The sequence below is a fragment of the Cajanus cajan genome, chromosome 5 (assembly GCF_000230855.2).
Source record: "Cajanus cajan strain Asha chromosome 5, NIPB_CcT2T_4, whole genome shotgun sequence".
In the NCBI taxonomy this organism is placed as follows: Eukaryota; Viridiplantae; Streptophyta; class Magnoliopsida; order Fabales; family Fabaceae; genus Cajanus; species Cajanus cajan.
Window position 1 is genome coordinate 22,574,878 of NC_138521.1, and position 16,074 is coordinate 22,590,951.

A 16,074-nucleotide genomic window follows, 5' to 3' on the forward strand; every position below is an offset into this window, starting at 1 on the left:
ACAATTTTGGGGGAATTTTTTTTATATTTTCTTTGGATCTCAATCTCAACCTTTAGAAATTGATATTTATCCATCTCCTAATCATGAAGCTGCTCCAATATATTTATTTTATCCCAACCTTAAGGTAGGTTGCAATCATGGACTTTGTTCCATCACTTCCACGAGCCTGTCATGATTTCACTATTATTTACTCATTTATGTTCTTCAATTGCATCAGCAATAATTAGAAAAAGAAACAACTAAGCAACAAACATATTTGTAACCATGTATAATCCAAATATCTATACATAGAAAGTACAGAAATGTTCTGCACAATTTGTATCTTCATTTCTCTTTATAAGGCATCTCATTGAGGTGATAAACTTATAATCGTGGTGCTTACTTGGCTGAAGCAAAGGAAGATGCCAGCAAGAGAAAGTAATCAATGAAACATTCCAAAGGGATCACACTATGGTTTTTTAATTATATTTTGTATAACCACAGTCCTTGCTCTCCTTATCTGTCGACTGCATTTATCAGCATGAGCACTTAAATTCTCCATAGTCTCTGAAAATGTTTCTATTTTCTTCTTGATCTCATCGATTGCAAACTTCATAACATCCTCATTTATAAGAGCAAAATCAGCATTCTGCAACAATGACTCAATAACTACTTCCAACTTGTCGATAAGTACTCGAATGTTGTCCAAGTCCTTCAATGAAATGTAAGTACCAATCTGCATTGAGCTGATGACTTCCCTTTGTCCCTTCAGAGCTTTCTCATAGCGCTTGAAGAGAGAGTTGCACCATTTTCCTACTGACCCTATTGGAACAGCCAATGCAGCAGCCAAGGCAGTTACTACCGGCGGCGCGGCGATAGAGGCCGCCACCACCGAGAAAATCAAGACAGAAACAAAAGCAGCCACAAAAATGGCATTTGACACCCTCTTCCATGTCTTGAGGGACTTCATTTTCTTATCAAGCTTTCTCTTCCTGACTTGCAATTTCTGCAACATTGACGCCTGCTGTGTGTATACGGATTGAAACAACTGATAAAATTCTTCAGTAAAGGGGTCCCCGGCATCCTTAAGCTTCTTAAGCTCTTGCAATGTCTTCACATAAGCCACCCCTTCAGCCCCATTTTGCACCTCTTCCTCAAAGTAGGTAACCACAGACTTCACAATCATCTGATTCTCGCGTGCACGCCTCAAGCATTTCTCAAGGGAGTTACAGAATTCCAAAGTCTGAAGGCTATTATCAAAGTAATCATTGACCAAGGAGAACAATTCTGAGTTGCCCCATATATCTTTCTTGCAATCCAAAATAACTTTGACAACTTCTTGGTTCATCTCAAGCAGACTATCAGTGACTTCTCTGAGTGAGTCAAAAGATAAGGATCTGACCTCGACACCATGAGCAAGGGAACTAATCACCCTGTTGGTATGCTCCTGAATGCTCGCATCAAAGCTTTGCAAGTTTGGATCTTTAACACATGCATCTTCATAGGAGCTCAAATCAGCAGCATACAGAGAATGGGTACCCATTTTAACCGTTGTCGGGGATTCAACACTAACCATCTTGCTAGATTGCCCCCCCATCTTGATAGCACAAAAAGATCAAGTACAGCTTCTGAATTTAAGATCCAAAATTAGAAAAAGGGTCAATTTTTTTTTTTTTTTTTTTTTTTTTTTTTGGTCTTTCCTCCTCCTCTCTCCAATCAACCACAAACAGTCCTAGACCTCAGAAAAGTTTCAAACTTTGACAAGATTATGCTCAACCGGATCTGTGGTTAGATCAATTGTATTGACTATAAATTATGAACACCCAAATGCAAGTTGCAATTTTTATGCTCGGTTACCTGAGATTCAGCTGAAATTTGAGAGTAAGATGGTGTCACTCATCCTGATTCCTTCCCCCAAGAGCAGAAATAGCTAACATAAGGAGATTGAGGGAAAATTGAGATACTTCACATAATCTTACTGCTTCAATTCAAGCTTTGAGAATCAAGGTGACTTCAGTGGCTTGCGAAGTTGCAGATAATGTATGGAGTCAAAGCAAACAAGGGAAGCAGGAATCAGGAAGGAAATGCAAAATGGATCGGCAATCTCTTTGACTCTTATGCATATGCAGTATTGTGTAGTGCGGCAAGGGCGTGTTGACTCTGTTGAGGTACAAATGAAGACAAAATTAAGAAAGAAAAAAAGGATTTTTTATTTTTTATTTTTTATTTTTATAATTTGTCTATTTAATTAACTGTTTAATTTTTTGGTGCAGAATACAGAACTCGAGGTCTTGCAAAATAATGAAAATTTGAATTATAATGTAAATACTAACTGAAAAGAATATCCCGTTTCAGAAAAAAAAAATAGGTATTTTAGTAAATACTAAAAATGATTGGAATTTAATTAAGAGATAAAAATAAAAGAAAGTAAATTAAGAGGAATTGATCATTAAAAAAATATACATATAAAAATAAAAAAAAAAGAGTATAATTAAAGACGATTGAAGAGAAATATTTTAGTTAATTGTAGAGGTAGTGTGTAAAATACACATGTAATAAAAAGATAATGATGCATAAAATTTTAATTTTAAATTTAGTTTTATTGTAATTCTTTTATCATAATATTTGTGTGTGCATTGTAATTCAGACAAATATATTATTTAACACCTTCGTATAAACAAAGTATTAAGTAAGCAGATAAAAAAATATTATTTAATCTTTTGTCGTACTATTTATAATTTTATTTTGTTTCATAATTGTAATTCAATATTATTTATGTTTTCATGACTTTCTTCCGTTTCTTCAGTATTTTTTTCTCCGTCAAACTTTATCGGCAGACTTTTTCTTCCGGGAAATAGAAAGATGAAGACAAACATTGAAATAAGAAATTGTAAGAACAAAGATGGAAACGTCTGCGACGTTTCCTGTGTTCACATGACCGAATCAAGTATCAACCATCTATGGAGAACGAGAATCGAATGACCAAACAATTTTTTAAATTTGTTTATTAGTTTTTTTTTAAAATTTGTACAACAAATAGATTAACAAGTAAAAAAAATAAACTACACTGCATAAATCTCGAGCTTCTGACCACTAGGATTAGCCTAGTAATTAGGTGGGGAGGGATTGAGATAGTTAAAAACAGCTTCAGCGCGTTGTAACTTTTTTTTCTTCAATTTTTAATATTTCTAATTTCTAATTAAAAACAATTGAACAAAAATAAATTAACTTTTTTAATAATATAAATTTAAAAGAAAATTCTTAAAATGTAAATAATTTTAAAATATTTTAACACAGTTGGTAAGAAATTCTTTATTGACAGACTTTTCTTCTATTTAATGTATATCTAGTAGCGTATAAAAGATATTCCATGTTTTTATGAATTATTTTAAAAAAATAATAAATAATAAAAATTATATGATATTGAGTGATTATTAAAACATACAGAGACAGCAGTTTGAAAAAAAAATCATGACAGTTGTATGTTTTTAAAACAATTTTTCCTAGTCAAATTTAAAAGAGTTCAAAGTGTATAGTTATTTTTTTTTTTTTAAAGATATGAAAAATTACAAAGATGGTCGTAACGAGGATTGAACTTAGGTCTTCGTACTTCTAACTACTTTAACCTTTCCCCACTTAATCACTAGGCTAAAAAGTATACAGTTATTTCATATTTGTTTAACTTTCTTGATATGTATTTTTTATAATAGTAGAATTTTAAATTTTTTCAATAAAAAAAGAATTTGATTTTTTTATATTTATTTTTATTATTTCACTTATATATTTTATTTTATTTTTTATCTATTCATTCTTTTAATTATTGAATATTTAAAAATATTTTTAAAATTATTAAATATTATTTAATATTAATTTTTAAAATTATTAAATATTTTTAAATTGGTTAATATTTATTTTTATAAAATTTAATTTAAAAATCTCAATATATGAATATATTTTTAAAATTAATTTTACTATGGTAAAATCAAATTATCATATCGAAACTAAAAATTTAAAATTGACTTATTCAAACAAAATATTTTAAGAATGATAGAAATTGAAATCAAAGTAATTCAAATATAAAGAATTTTAAATTTCTTGAATTTGTAAAATTCTTCATCTAAATACATAATTATTTATTATGATAGCTACTCAATTCTTTTTCTTAAGTAGAGGATAATTTAGTAATTTTATTTTATTAATTTAAATAAAAATTATTATTTTTCATTATAACCGTCTTGTAACTTCCTTATCCCAAAACATTTGTAACTTCTCCATCCCAAAACATTAACAAGACATGGAATGCATTTTTTTTCGTTAGTTATTAATTAAGGGGAAAGCCTTATTTGGTGTCATATTTATAGGTAATTTTACCCTTACGAATTACATTTTTTGTCTTTTTTTTTTTTGTATTTATAAATTTTACTCTATAATTACCCATATTTTTAATAACCACCTGTCTTTTTAATAATTACTCACTATTGTATAATTTTTATTATTTATTATTTTAAAAATAATTCACGAAGATATAAGTGTTTTTTGTACAATAGTTCATAATAATGATAACATTGCACCCATCAGGTCTCAGTTGAATAGGCCAATTTAGTCATTTTAAATCAATTTTTGATTGATTCAAGGATTGAAATTTGTCTTACAAGATTCACTTATATAAAAACTATTGAATATAATCAAAATTCAAACCAAATGTGTTATAAATATGTTAAAAATAAAAATTTAAAATATTTAATTTCATATTATTTTCTAGTTGTTAATGGGATATAATTTTCACACAATTTTCACTATTTTTATATCCCTTTTGGATTAAAACGTTAATTGCATTTTATAGTTTTCATATAGGTGAATCTAATGTCATAAGTTTTACATCTTAAATTAGTCAAAAAATATTCAAAATCATGTTGCAAAATTAAAAATGATCATTGTTTTAAAATGTCTAAATTGATTCAAATAAAAAAGATAAATGACTAAAATGAACATTTTAATAGATAAAGGATCAAAATAAATTCAAAAAATAAAATAAATGACTAAAAGTATAATTTAATATATTTTTAATTCATCCAATGATTGAAATTTATTGCCTCTTCAATAAACCACATATTCAATGATATACAGTAGAATTTGCCTTTAATTTTAATGACTAATTAATGCATCAATTATTGATTTAAATTAATATGAAAAACATGAGATATGTCATGATATATAGATGAGGTATATTAATAATTAAGGAATATAATGCTTATATTCATAATTATCATAAATAATAATAATAAAAATTATGTTATTTTCTTAATAACATAATTGTAGTCAAATCATTTGTTATTCTAAATTATTATAAATACATTTATAAATTTAAAAGTAGTTAGTTTAACTTAGTGGCGTACCTATAGATTCAGATAAGAACAATATGATTGGCTCATAATTGGTGGGTAAACCTTTTTAAAAATAAAACTAACTTGTAATGTAATGGTTACTTTTTACTTATATATTATTTAATTGTTTAATATCTAGTTGATGTGAGACTTGACTTTTTTTCCAATAGCTAGAGAAACAATGTTGAGTTGTGGTCCTAGTTTAAAGAGGAACAACTCATTTTAAAGTGGTTCTATTAGGAAAACAAATAAAATATAAAGGACATTTGAGGATAATATCCTTTATTAAATTGATTTAAATATTGATTTAAGGTTTAATGATTCAATTTTAATTTAAAGTTTAATAGTTCAATTATGGTTAAGTTATAATCAAATTGATATTAATAAAATAATAATTATTATTATAAAAAAATTAATATTAAAGAAATATAATATAATAATTTTATAACACTAAAATTAAAATAAAATATTATTTATGAATTTTTAATATTTAATATATAAAAAAAATTCTAATTATATATAATATAATATTTAAGTTTAATTTTTAATAAAATATAAAAATTTCTATTAACAAAAACAAGTACGCCTAAAATAAAAAGTATCAAATTAATATAATATAAACTATAAAAAAAATAAATATATTAAAAATTACAAATTAACAAATAATTATGTTATATCTATAATACAAATATTAAAAATAAGTTACTCTAATTTATTAATTTTGATTGATTCTTCTGAACTAGTTGTACCAAATTTTTAGCAATTCGATGCAAAATAATTTTTGGATCGACAAAACCAATTAAAGATGAATTCCCACTTAAATTTATCTAACATGACCGTTTTGATCCAATTTTCAAAATCATGCTCAAGGGTTCTCTAAGAACATAATATATATATATATATATATATATATATATATATATATGAGGAGGGGTCCATTTACTTTAGGAGCAAGTCTACTTAGACTTACTCCGTTCACTAACTTATGTTCTACATCAAATTTTAATGATTCAATCATTGAATTCAAAATTCTTAATGCATAGATTAAGTCTGCAAATTTTTTAAAAAAATTGAAAATTATTTGATACTTTATTTTATTAATTCAAATTGATAAATAATCATAAAATCATTTTATACATTGATTTGAATTAATCAAATGAAGTATCAAATGATTTTTAATTTTTTAAAAAATTTGCAGACTTAATCTATGTGTACTATCCTACTGCAAAACTGAGCTCCCGGCTCGGCATCACAGCGCGTAGCAACCTCGGATACGCGCTATGTGACGTCAGCTCGTCACTTAACCAGATCATAACTGATCCCAGGAGATCTCGGTCTAGACGAGATCCGCTATCTAATTAGATCACAACTGATCTCAGGCCCAAGGCCCAACGCAACCCTAATTTACACTAAGGTACATGTATTACTTATACGAGACATATACTCATACAAACCCTAACTTTAGCATCAGAGTCTCTTTTACAGGTACCACCCCCATCTTGGAGCATCAAGCGTACCAGCGAAGGAGGCTCACCAATCTTACTTGGAGGATCATCTCTACGACAAATTCCCAGTAAGAACATTTGGCGCCCACCGTGGGGCCGATCAAGACAGCTCTTATCGGCCACGCTTATGGTATTCACCAGAAGCCATAGCAGACGCGCAACAAACGACGCAGATCACTCAACTACCATGGACAACGAAGCCACATTGAGGAGACTGATCGACCAGGTCGAACAGATGCGGCAACAACACGATGTCGATCTGCGAAACATGTGTGCCCAACACGAAATCGACCTAGCGGCGATGCGGACCGCCAATGAAGGTGACCTAGCGGCGCTACGCACTGAAAACGAGCGGATTCGCGCCCAGCTCCCTCGACGCCCCTCTGATCATCCTCCTGAGGCAAGCAACCTCCACGAGGAAGAAGGGCACTCGGTCTCTCATCCCCGAACTGGGACTAGGGCACCGACTCCACGACCTGCCACGCATCGGTCTCACGTACCGACTGTAGACCCCTAAAATTGTCCGGGTCGGAAATAAGACTCGAAGACTCTCGAAGATCAAAGGAAAGTCAGCCAAAGGGACTCTTAGAAGACCGTGGGATGACAATCTGTAGGTTTAGAGGTCTTAGAGTAGCAAAAAATAAGAAAGTGGAGGGAATGAAGCCCAATACGGCCTCCCAAAAGTTCAGTACGGCCGTATTGAACATTTTAAACTACAATACGGCCGCACTGAACTCAATACGGCCGTATTGAAGTTTCTGAACTTCAATACGGCTGCACTGAACTCAATACGGCTGCACTGAACTTCAATACGGCTGCACTGAACTCAATACGGCCGTATTGAGGTTTTTTGAACTTCAATACGGCCATACTGAATTCAATACGGCCGTATTGTAGTTCAAAACTTCAATACGGACCGTATTGACCCCCAGAGGCCGTATTGCGCCTCATCCCTATAAATATGACGTCAATTGGACGTCATTCTACACTTTCAGACGGAGTTTTAACCCTCTTCTTGAGTATTCTGGGTTTTTTTGAGCAGTGCTCTACCTAGAAATCACTCGGAGAGTTGATCCGACAAAGTTCTCGAGTTCTGAGCTTTTTGCTTGAGTCTCGAACTGAGTCGAAGGGAAATCCTCCGGATTTCCATAGTTAAAATTTTCTAGGAGGGAGCGAGCGGGCTTGTAGAGCGAGGGAACGCCAAAAAGCTTCCCAGTTTTACTTGAATATAAAAGCACGCTTCAAAGGTTTCTTCTTAAGACCTTCCTTTTACTGCTTTCTGTGTGTATATTTAACTGTCATCATGTAGATAGTTAAGTTATAATTGTTTAGAATAAATAGGGGTAATTTAGTAATTTCGCACTATTATTTTTAGAAATAATCTGTCATAGGGAACCCGAAAGGGGCGCTGTGGGGTGCTAACACCTTCCCCACGCGTAACCGACTCCCTTACCCGACTCTGGTTGTCATGGCCGAAGTCGATTTTTGAATCGATTGCCTTAAACTTCTTTTTCCAATGTTTTGAGTAAAACATTGGTGGCGACTCCATGAACCCTTCCTTTTTATGAAAACTGCTAATCCATGGAGGGTCCCGCTTGGGATTAACATGGATTGGTGAGCCTTTTAATAAAATTGCTCGTTTGACAAGGTCTCAGTTTGAGAATAAGTCATTCTAGCAATCCATATTTTTAAACAAATAAAAGAGTCCAACCATCCTTCGCGAATGCCGAAAGTCCGTTTCGGGCCGGTGGCGACAGATGGCGACTCCACTGGGGAAGCCTCGAGAGTCAGTCCCATTTAGTAACAGATTATTTTTAACAAATAATAGTTAAAATTACTTTATTACCCCTCGCTTGTATGATAATATGTTTTATCTATTTGGCTTTAAATAACTGTTGTATGTTTAAATTCTCGCAATTGTTTGGAATACAAACTGTACACGAACCTTTGCACACAACAGTTCCCTCTATACCCGGAGGCATGAGTGGTAAGCCATAGGGAGTGGATGTTAGTACGGCCGGTTGTCGAATGGGTCTATAGGTGCCCGTAGACCGTTGTCGGAAAGCATCACTCAAGGTGATAACCATGAACTCGAGTCCGACAGTGCGTTGGAGCTTTCCATCGGCTTACGACGAGAGGAATTGGGTCCCTATAATGGGGGCACCTTGGGGGCCTCAGACCGGTGAGAACAATTAGAACCTCCTTGAAATATGCACTTTTCTGCAGGATACCCCTACCTCGTGATTCGCTCGTGACTGTTCGTGGATGAGTGAATTGTTTGTGCATTAATTATGTGAAATTGTTTGAGCATACATTGCATTTCTTTAAACATACAACATTCCTATTCTTTTAAAAAATAAGAATAAATAGGAATAATAATCTTCCATTATACGGTGTTAACATCTACCTTCATCACATTCATATAGGTAGTTTCCCTTTTCACCCAAAAAATACAAAAAATACCCAAAAGAAAAATAAAGAAAAATATTATTTATCCAAACCAAGCAATATCATGCATCATCTTAGGGACATCCTAAAAACATGATAATGCTTAGTTGAATAAACACAATGCATGCATATTCAACGTCATCATCTCATATCATGCATTCTTATCAAAGATCATGGAGGGATCTAGGTTTACATTTCATACATCCCTCCTAGTAAATCATTAATAAACATTAATAAAAAGAAAGAATTAATCGATGCGTATGTTCAAAGAATGGATCGCACGCCGTTCGTTATCAAGTGTAAGCCAACAAACGTGCCAAGCGAACACACGTCAACTCCGTTGTTGGTAATCAAGACGAACAAAGGGGAAGGTCCAACACCGTTAAGGATCACTACTCCAAGACCTTTTCCCTACAAATCAAATAAGGCTGTGCCATGGATATACGACATCCATTCTTCTGCCGACAGCGATATCTCTAACATCGCTGGACTTGGGGGCATAACTAGGAGTGGCAGGATCTACACTCCCGAAGATCTTCATGATGAAGCTCCCAAGAATAAAAGGAAAGAAAAAGAAGAGAAAACCGAGGAAAACAAAGAATCCGAGGAGGAGACAGATAAGCTGTTAAAATATATCCGACAGAGCGAGTACTCCATCGTGGATCAACTTCATAAGACGCCAGCAAAGATTACTCTGTTGTCGTTGATCCTATGCTCCGAACCGCATCGACAAGCTCTGTTGAAAGTCTTGAACGAGGCATACGTGTCGCACACTATCTCCCAAGACAAGTTTGAGGGGATTGTTAGTCACATCACGGCTAATGATCACCTCACTTTCACCGATGAAGAAATCCCCGCTGAGGGACCGAACCACAACAAGCCCTTGCACATCTCTGTAAAGTGCAAGGAGTATCACATCGCTAAAGTCTTGGTAGACAATGGATCTTCCTTGAATGTGATGCCAAAAAGAACGCTCGAGCAAGTGTCAATCAAGGGAGTCCAAATGCGCCCGAGCAACATGATCGTTCGAGCCTTCGACGGTTCTAAAAGAGAAGTGGTGGGAGAGATCAATCTTCCAATCCAAATTGGACCCACTATCTTTAATGTCGAATTCCAAGTGATGGACATTACTCCTGCATACAGCTGTCTCCTCGGCCGACCTTGGATTCATGATGCAAGAGCTATTCCTTCTACGCTCCAGCAGAAAGTCAAGTTCATAGTGGGTGACAAACTGGTGACTGTACAAGCTGAAGATGACATACTCATCAGCAAGCCATCCGCCATACCTTACGTGGATGCAGCGGAGGAAGCTCTAGAAACCGCCTTCCAAGCATTGGAAATTGCCAATGTTGAAACGTTTCCCCGAGAAATGAAGAAGGTAGCCCATATGCTCACCAAGAATGGATACTTGCCTGGACAAGGACTTGGCAAGGATTCCCAAGGAATTCCCGAGCTACCCGTTATCAAGGATAATCCGGGGAAACAAGGGTTAGGATACAACCCTAATAAAGATCAAAGGACGAAGAGGAACCAAGATCCTTCTCGACGTTCTTTAAGCCAGATCTTTAGGAAGGCTGGTTCACAAGCATCGAGGCCGGTCGTCGTCATCAAGTGCGCTTCTCCTTCCAATAGGGATGTATAGACCTGATGACTATTAGAGATTACTCCTCGGGGACAGCCCGACCCCCGAGCCTCGATAGGGCACATGTTTCCACTATGATTATAATAAAATCATTCTTCATTATTTCTTATTGCTTCTTTTCTTGCTTACAATAAAATTCTATACCGCATTATTTAACCCTGTTTGAATAAACATAAATGAGGTTAAAATCGTCTTAATAAAAATAAACCCGCATCTTTTTTTTATGTGGAAGTGTGTGACAACTTGGAGCACCTTTCCTTGGCCTCAATAAGTGCCGTCATGGATAAAAAGAAATCCATTCAGGACAAAAATCCTAAAAAGCAAAAAGCTCGGCAGGAAACCCAAAAGGGGACTGCGCAAAAATAAGAGCAAAAGACCCGCTAGGAATCCCACAAAAGGGTGACCTAGGCAAAAATTAGGGTTACAAAATAATGAACAAAAACGAAAGCCCGCTAAAACACCACAAATGGGTGTTTTAGGCAAAAGTTAGGGCAATCGAAAAACAGAATAAATCCATGATGGTACCACCAATTGAATTCAACAAAGGGGCTCAAGAAAAGCTATCCAAGTTATCAAAGCACAATCGTTAATAACAAAGATGTGCTTAACTTCATAAGTGTTTAAACAAACAAGCCTAAACACTTAAGCCTACCATTGGCCAGCCATTCTTACAAAATCCATTTTTCAAAAAATAAATAATCCCCTCTAAAACACAAACTTTCGAAAAAATATCCTTTCCTTCTTTTCTCTCTTGTCCCAAACGATTTTTGAATAATCTAGTGGAAACATGGAGATATAGTAGTCAATAGGAGGGTTGACATATCTTCTAAAGGAAGGGAAGAATCACTTGGTTGATAACACCAAATCTCAATATAATATGCATCATTCCTCGGTTATAGAAGTCGGCAGCGCACAGCCCGTCTAGAGGAATGGCAAAAATCAAAACAGAAAAAACGCATCGGTTAATTCTTTTGAAAAATGAATCAAATAGAATTAGGTGCATTATACATCATACATGCATACAGATGATAGGTGTAATGAAAAATCACTTATTCTCTGTTTATTCAAAAAAAAAAAAAAAAAAAAAAAAATCAAACTTCAGAAAAAACTATGCGCCCGTATCATGTTCAGTATGCCCGTACCAAAATTAGGGTTATGAACAAATTTTCGATTCAATACGGGCATACTGAAATGAATAACGGCCGTATTGGCAATAGCAGAAATCCTCCCTCACGTCAATGACAAAAATTCCTCCAAGAAGAAGAGGATAGGGGGAGCCATTCATTTTTTCTAAAAAAAAAAAAAAAAAAAAAAAAAAAAAAAACAAATTAATAAAATAATTAAACTTGCATTTTGTGCATCACGCACATTAATTGCACATTCAAAGACCTCATCATGAGGCAGTCGCATAAAATAGAAAAAATAGAAAAATTGCTTGTGTATGACAGCGGCAAACAAAATGCATAAATTCAGAAAATCAATAAAACGTACAGAATAATTGAGCCTGGAGAGGCTCGCCGAAATAATACTCCCTCGTCATACAGAATAATTGAGCCTGGAGAGGCTCGCCGAAATAATACTCCCTCATCATACAGAATAACTGAGCCTGGAGAGGCTTGCCGAAATAATACTCCCCAAATCATACAGAATAACTGAGCCTGAAGAGGCTTGCCAAAATAATACTCCCCAGAGACATTTCTGTAGCCAAAACCAACAAAAAAGGCAAAAATACAGAAAAAGCCAAAATCAACAAAAAATACAGAAAAAACCGAAATCAACAAAAAAGGCAAAAACACAGAAAAAGCCAAAATCGACAAAAAAGGCAAAATACAGAAAATCCAACAAATCATACAGAATAACTGAGCCTGGAGAGGCTTGCCGAAATAATACTCGTACAGAATAACTGAGCCTGGAGAGGCTTGCCGAAATAATACTCATACAGAATAACTGAGCCTGGAGAGGCTTGCCGAAATAATACTCTCAGAATAACTGAGCCTGGAGAGGCTTGCTGAAATAATACTCTCTCAGAATAACTGAGCCTGGAGAGGCTCGCCGAAATAATACTCCCTCAACAGAATAACTGAGCCTGGAGAGGCTTGCTGAAATAATACTCTCTCAGAATAACTGAGCCTGGAGAGGCTTGCTGAAATAATACTCTCTCAGAATAACTGAGCCTGGAGAGGCTCGCCGAAATAATACTCTCTCAGAATAACTGAGCCTGGAGAGGCTCGCAGAAATAATACTCCCCAGAGAAACCTCAGCTTAAGCTCATGGAACAAATCCCCAGCAAGAGCTATCAAAGCAAGATCGTCAAAATCCCCAATGGAAGCGCGATCATCCAAACAAAATATCCAAGTCAAAGGATTTAAACTTCCTCAGTGGAAGATAGCTTTCCAACTCAAACGAAGAGTGAAGCTAAGCCTGAAGAGGCTTTCTAAATAATACTCTGGGATACATAAGAACTTCAAATCCCCAGTCGCCTACACAAGAGGCACTCCTTCAAAAAGGAAAACCCAAAAAAAAAAAAAAAAAAAAAAGGATCAATAACAATTCCCCAAGCAGAATTTGGCTTTTCAGCCAATCATTGAACATCAAGATAATATGCCTAACAGAAGAGGCTAGACAAAATTAACGACAGAATCCCTCAGCGGATAACAGCCTACGCAGAGGCAATAAAACCAAGAAAACCCAAAAGAGATACCCGAATAAGGATAACCGGGATACTCCACCAACGTCAAAGGACGTCAGCCAAACATAAGGCATCGCTCAATTCAAGAAGAGCATCTGTGTCTACACCCCAAGGAGTCAGAAATTCCCCATGGGTACCAACTATGCAAATGCAAGTTGGGGCACAAGAACCTATGAATGACTGCACATCCCCTAGACGGATCCCTGCGTTATCCAGCCCTCAGTGGCACAAAATCAGAAAATCAAAAGAGTCACCCGAATAAGGATAACCGGGATACTCCACCAACGTCGAAAGGACGTCAGCCAATCATAAGGCACCGCTCATCTCAGAAAGAGCATCTTCGTGTCTACACCCCAGGGAAACAGAAATTCCTCAATGGGCACCAACTATGCAAAGGAAAGTTGGGACACAAGAACCTATGAATGACTGCACATCCCCTAGACGGATCCCTGCGTTATCCAGCCCTCAGTGGCACAAAATCAGAAAAAACGTCGAAGCAGCATAGTGGACTGTGGAGACAAAATCATCTCAAAGCCTAAGAGGCAATACTCAGCTACCCAGTTGTCGAGAGCACCGAGGTATGCACAAGCCTGGAGAGGTGGTACTCAGCTACCCAGTTGTCGAGAGCACCGAGGTATGCACAAGCCTGGAGAGGCGCTACTCAGCTACCCAGTTGTCGAGAGCACCGAGGTATGCACAAGCCTGGAGAGGCGGTACTCAGCTACCCAGTTATCGAGAGCACCGAGGTATGCACAAGCCTGGAGAGGCGGTACTCAGCTACCCAGTTGTCGAGAGCACCGAGGTATGCACAAGCCTAAGAGGCAATACTTAGCTACCCAGTTGTCGAGAGCACCGAGGTATGCACAAGCCTGGAGAGGCGGTACTCAACTACCCAGTTGTCGAGAGCACCGAGGTATGCACAAGCCTGGAGAGGCGGTACTCAGCTACCCAGTTGTCGAGAGCACCGAGGTATGCACAAGCCTAAGAGGCAATACTCAGCTACCCAGTTGTCGAGAGCACCGAGGTATGCACAAGCCTGGAGAGGCGGTACTCAGCTACCCAGTTGTCGAGAGCACCGAGGTATGCACAAGCCTGGAGAGGCGGTACTCAGCTACCCAGTTGTCGAGAGCACCGAGGTATGCACAAGCCTGGAGAGGCGGTACTCAGCTACCCAGTTGTCGAGAGCACCGAGGTATGCACAAGCCTGGAGAGGCGGTACTCAGCTACCCAGTTGTCGAGAGCACCGAGGTATGCACAAGCCTGGAGAGGCGGTACTCAGCTACCCAGTTGTCGAGAGCACCGAGGTATGCAATGAGCCTGGAGAGGCGACGACTAATACTCACCCTGGAGAGGGCAAACTCAACCTGGAGAGGCTACTCAACAATTTTCCCACCTGAAGACACTACAAGTCGGAAGGATGGCTTATTCCCCGGACAATTGGGTCAACTCCTTTACTTATCAAACGGTACACCAAAAGGCCGTTTGACTAAGTAAAGGGGGGGCAGCTGTAGACCCCTAAAATTGTCCGGGTCGGAAATAAGACTCGAAGACTCTCGAAGATCAAAGGAAAGTCAGCCAAAGGGACTCTTAGAAGACCGTGGGATGACAATCTGTAGGTTTAGAGGTCTTAGAGTAGCAAAAAATAAGAAAGTGGAGGGAATGAAGCCCAATACGGCCTCCCAAAAGTTCAGTACGGCCGTATTGAACATTTTAAACTACAATACGGCCGCACTGAACTCAATACGGCCGTATTGAAGTTTCTGAACTTCAATACGGCTGCACTGAACTCAATACGGCTGCACTGAACTTCAATACGGCTGCACTGAACTCAATACGGCCGTATTGAGGTTTTTTGAACTTCAATACGGCCGTACTGAATTCAATACGGCCGTATTGTAGTTCAAAACTTCAATACGGACCGTATTGACCCCCAGAGGCCGTATTGCGCCTCATCCCTATAAATATGACGTCAATTGGACGTCATTCTACACTTTCAGACGGAGTTTTAACCCTCTTCTTGAGTATTCTGGGTTTTTTTGAGCAGTGCTCTGCCTAGAAATCACTCGGAGAGTTGATCCGACAAAGTTCTCGAGTTCTGAGCTTTTTGCTTGAGTCTCGAACTGAGTCGAAGGGAAATCCTCCGGATTTCCATAGTTAAAATTTTCTAGGAGGGAGCGAGCGGGCTTGTAGAGCGAGGGAACGCCAAAAAGCTTCCCAGTTTTACTTGAATATAAAAGCACGCTTCAAAGGTTTCTTCTTAAGACCTTCATTTTACTGCTTTCTGTGTGTATATTTAACTGTCATCATGTAGATAGTTAAGTTATAATTGTTTAGAATAAATAGGGGTAATTTAGTAATTTCGCACTATTATTTTTAGAAATAATCTGTCATAGGGAACCCGAAAGGGGCGCTGTGGGGTGCTAACAC

At 36.6% G+C, this 16,074-nt stretch overlaps 1 protein-coding gene across 1 annotated transcript; it reads right to left on the reverse strand.

Annotated features, from left to right (window-relative positions):
• Positions 1–240: 240 nt before the first annotated feature.
• On the reverse strand, positions 241–2,142 carry LOC109791070 (UPF0496 protein At2g18630). Its single transcript, XM_020350324.2, has one exon. It carries the CDS (start codon positions 1,574–1,576, stop codon positions 449–451), a length of 1,128 nt encoding a protein of 375 aa, XP_020205913.1. The 5' UTR covers positions 1,577–2,142; the 3' UTR covers positions 241–448.
• Between the last annotated feature and the right edge of the window lie 13,932 nt (positions 2,143–16,074).

Excerpts from the sequence above, each read along its gene's own strand:
- LOC109791070 (XM_020350324.2), bottom strand. The coding sequence starts at position 1,576 with ATGGGGGGGCAATCTAGCAAGATGGTTAGTGTTGAATCCCCGACAACG.